Source organism: Microcaecilia unicolor, chromosome 1, assembly GCF_901765095.1.
Source record: "Microcaecilia unicolor chromosome 1, aMicUni1.1, whole genome shotgun sequence".
NCBI lineage: Eukaryota > Metazoa > Chordata > Amphibia > Gymnophiona > Siphonopidae > Microcaecilia > Microcaecilia unicolor.
Genome location: NC_044031.1, coordinates 612,076,169 through 612,079,443, shown reverse-complemented (window position 1 = coordinate 612,079,443; position 3,275 = coordinate 612,076,169). Strand labels below are relative to the sequence as shown.

Sequence of the window (3,275 nt, the reverse complement as noted above, 5' to 3'; positions counted from 1 at the left end):
AGGGTGGACATCCACAAGCAAATACCTTTTATGTCATACTAGTGGAACCAAGCCCATTTCCTCAACAATGAAACGGGCCCTAGGAAGGCTGTCATGTAAGCTTTTTTTTTTCTCTCTCCTCTGCCCTCCCCTCCATGTCCAGCGAATCTCCTCTTCCCTGCCCTGCGATTGTCTCCTCTACTGTCCTCCCATCCCATCAATTCTCCTCTGCTCTGCCCTCCCCTTCCTCCCCTCAATGTCCTGCGATTCTCTTCCCCTCGATTTGTACCTGAACATTCTCTGGCTGGCTGGCGCTGGCTTCCGTAACATCCCTCCTGACGTCAGCTCACCTCCAGCTTTCCCTTCCCTCACTGTTCCGCCCTTTGACGTCATTACGTCTTGATGCGAGGGCGGCACAGTGAGGGGGAATGGAACGCTGGAGGCTGGCTGACGTCAGATGTTACGAACCCAGGCAGCCAGACATGGAGCATTGGAGGATTATTATATAGGATACCGTAAAAATTCTCAATACTGCATATCTGTATTACACTTTTCCTGCACAAACAAATGATTCAATACTACATATTACATTTTCCCTGCACAAAGAAATTATTCTTTAGGGGGCCCCGTTTACTAAGCCATGATATAAGCGTGCTAGCATTTTTAGTGCACACTAAAAACGTTACTGCACCTTAGTAAACAGGGCCCCCTGACGGTTCAAAGCCAGAAATTGGACTATGTTTCAGTCATTTGGGTAGCCATTTTGTGTTCTACTGGGTGCACTCCCAGGATAGATTCTGGATCTTAGCCTGTTTGGGGGGCGGGGCAAGATTAGTGGGAGAGTTGTTTGAGGGGAGGTATAGTGTTAATTGTTGCTGTAACAGGTACTGTTGGGGGTTACTTTATGTACTTCTAAGACTTTAGTCCTCTTTATGGCCATTGTGGGGTTTTTTTAATGATAAAAAAACAGTTCCTTGATTTTGCTGTAGCAGTCAACTTTGCAAGTCTGCTAGCACAAACAGTTTGTAATAGAACATGGAGTGGGTTCATAAGCAGTCTGCAAAAGTTACATGTTTGAACTGCTGTAGGTTTTCCCAGAGGTCACATATTTTTTCAAGTATAGTGCCTCACTCATGCACCTGCAATTTTGTCTACCTTCCTGTTTAATACAAGTGCACACCTAAGATTATGGAAGAGAAAATTTGTAAGGATTCTCCACTGATCCAACAATGACCACTAGAAGTGTAACCCACACCAGAAACTATGTACTGAACTGTTGGCTGTTAACACAGCAATTTTATTTTGAGATTTGGCTCATGCCTTTCTAATAGTCCAAGGTTCTGTCCCCCAAAGGGCTTACAATCTGAGGCAAAAAAAATTGTCCACAACATGAGTCAAGATATCTTTATTTATACAATACCATCTCTCTATGATTCAGATAGTTTGTAATTCTAATTCAGGTGAATCTTTGTTCAGGATTTTTTTCTAATTAATAAAAAGAATGGAGAGGGTATGTAAATCTTCTTGGAGGCTCTATTTTTTATCAATATAATCTGCAAGCATCCTTTGAAGATGAAGATCTTTAGGAAGGTTATTGTTCCCATCCTGTACTTGGAGCTTTGTAAGGCTTTCCAGGAGTTTCCTGTGTCCTAAAAAAAAATGGTAGTACTATATAAACAGTTGTAAATTTATATTCCCACAGACCATCCCCCACATATTTTAGAAAGCTGATGATGGGGAGGACAAATACTTCCACAATCAATATGTCACAATGTAAAATATAAGACCTGTAAAGGCTAGGACACATCCTATATTGGCCAAAGGGATTACTTCTTAACCCCCTCGCTCCTCCAAAAACACACAGAGTACAAACATATCATTTTAGGGGATCATCTCAAAACTCCCCTTCCCCACATTATGCTGTGACCTAGGTTGTCATAACAGAATTCCCCAACTCTCTCTCCTTTAATATAATCAATACCCCCCCCCCCATCCCATTCACATTGTACCTTTTAATTCTCTGTTCTCCATAAAGGGCTGCCCAGAAATGCCCAACTTAGGGGGCACCATTTGCTATACTACTCACCCCCAAGATGTTCAGCACCCATAAAACGTCCCAAATCCCCTTCCTCAAAATGCTTTTCCTAAAGCGATGGTGCTCCTGAAGGGGCCTCCACCTACCTTTCCTCCACTGTGTACTCTGCTGTTACTGGAGGGACGTAGTGGGTGGGGGCCAGAGGATTAGGGACCGTGTACCTGGCATAAGATCTTTCATGCCACAAGGAGGACTGTCCTTGCCGCAGGAAAAGGGAGTGTCTTTGCCGGAGGGGCAAACATCCATCCCATGGTGGTGGTGGTGGTGGTGGTGTTCCTTGCCCTGGTGGTGATGCTCCTTAGGGTGGTGATCGTGGTGATGGTGGTGCTCCTTGTTGTGGTGGTCATGGTACTCCTTGGGGTGGTGGTCGTGGTGGTGGTGGTGCTCCTTGTTGTGGTGGTCATGGTAGTCCTTGGGGTGGTGTTCGTGGTACTCCTTAGGGTGGTGGTCATGGTGGTGGTGGTGCTCCTTGGGGTGATGCTCGTGGTAGTCCTTATTGTGATGCTCGTGGTGCTCCTTGTTGTGGCGCTCGTGGTGGTGGTGCTGCTGCTCCTTGCCGTGGGGAGGCGGGGACAGGGTCCTGGCGCGGTTATCGTGGTCGCGCAGGGCGTACCTCAGCTCCAGGTTCTCCTGCATCAGGGCCATCATCTTGCGCAGCTCGCCGTTCTCTGTCAGCAGCCGCACGTTCTGCTTCCTAAGGCCGTCCACCTCGGGGCTCTGGACGGCATCCATGGTTGCTGGCGCGGGCAACGTGCGCGGTCCGTTCCCCGAGCGACGACGATCAAAACACCCTCCACCACCACCACCACCTTCAAGGGGACTTTAATGATGAAGAGGAAAAAAAAACTAGGAGAGGGGGATTTCGTGTAGGGGAAGGGTAAGTGAAAAAAAAAAAAAGATGTCGAATAGATCTGCGCTTCGGAGAATGCCTCCTACTCCTTCCACCGCTCAACTACAACTGATCGGCGCGCGCCCCGCTGCCGTCCGGTTTTATAGTCCGCGGCAGGGTCTGTGACGCCGGCCACTGTGAGGTAGGGGCGCGCGGCGGCCGCGTCATAGAAAGCCGCAGGACCGGGTGGGGGAGGGAGTGTATTTACTTTTGAGGCCCTCCGCGCCCGTTGTTAGTGGCAACCGCGGAGGCGGAGATTGGTACTTCCTCCCAACCATCTCCCTTACCCTTAGCACCAGAAAATAAATGGTT

At 48.2% G+C, this 3,275-nt stretch overlaps 1 protein-coding gene across 2 annotated transcripts; it reads right to left on the bottom strand.

Moving 5' to 3' along the window:
* Positions 1 to 516: 516 nt before the first annotated feature.
* Positions 517 to 3,018, bottom strand: LOC115460466 (histidine-rich glycoprotein-like). Of its 2 annotated transcripts, none has more exons than XM_030190224.1 (2): positions 2,161 to 3,018; positions 517 to 1,628 (listed from the first exon to the last, which is right to left on the bottom strand). In XM_030190224.1, the coding sequence occupies exon 1, from the start codon at positions 2,804 to 2,806 to the stop codon at positions 2,186 to 2,188; it is 621 nt and encodes a 206-aa protein (XP_030046084.1). In that variant the 5' UTR covers positions 2,807 to 3,018; the 3' UTR covers positions 517 to 1,628; positions 2,161 to 2,185. The 2 variants fall into 2 exon arrangements, with proteins under 2 accessions (XP_030046084.1, XP_030046083.1); XM_030190223.1 differs by having other exon boundaries at positions 2,236 to 3,018.
* Between the last annotated feature and the right edge of the window lie 257 nt (positions 3,019 to 3,275).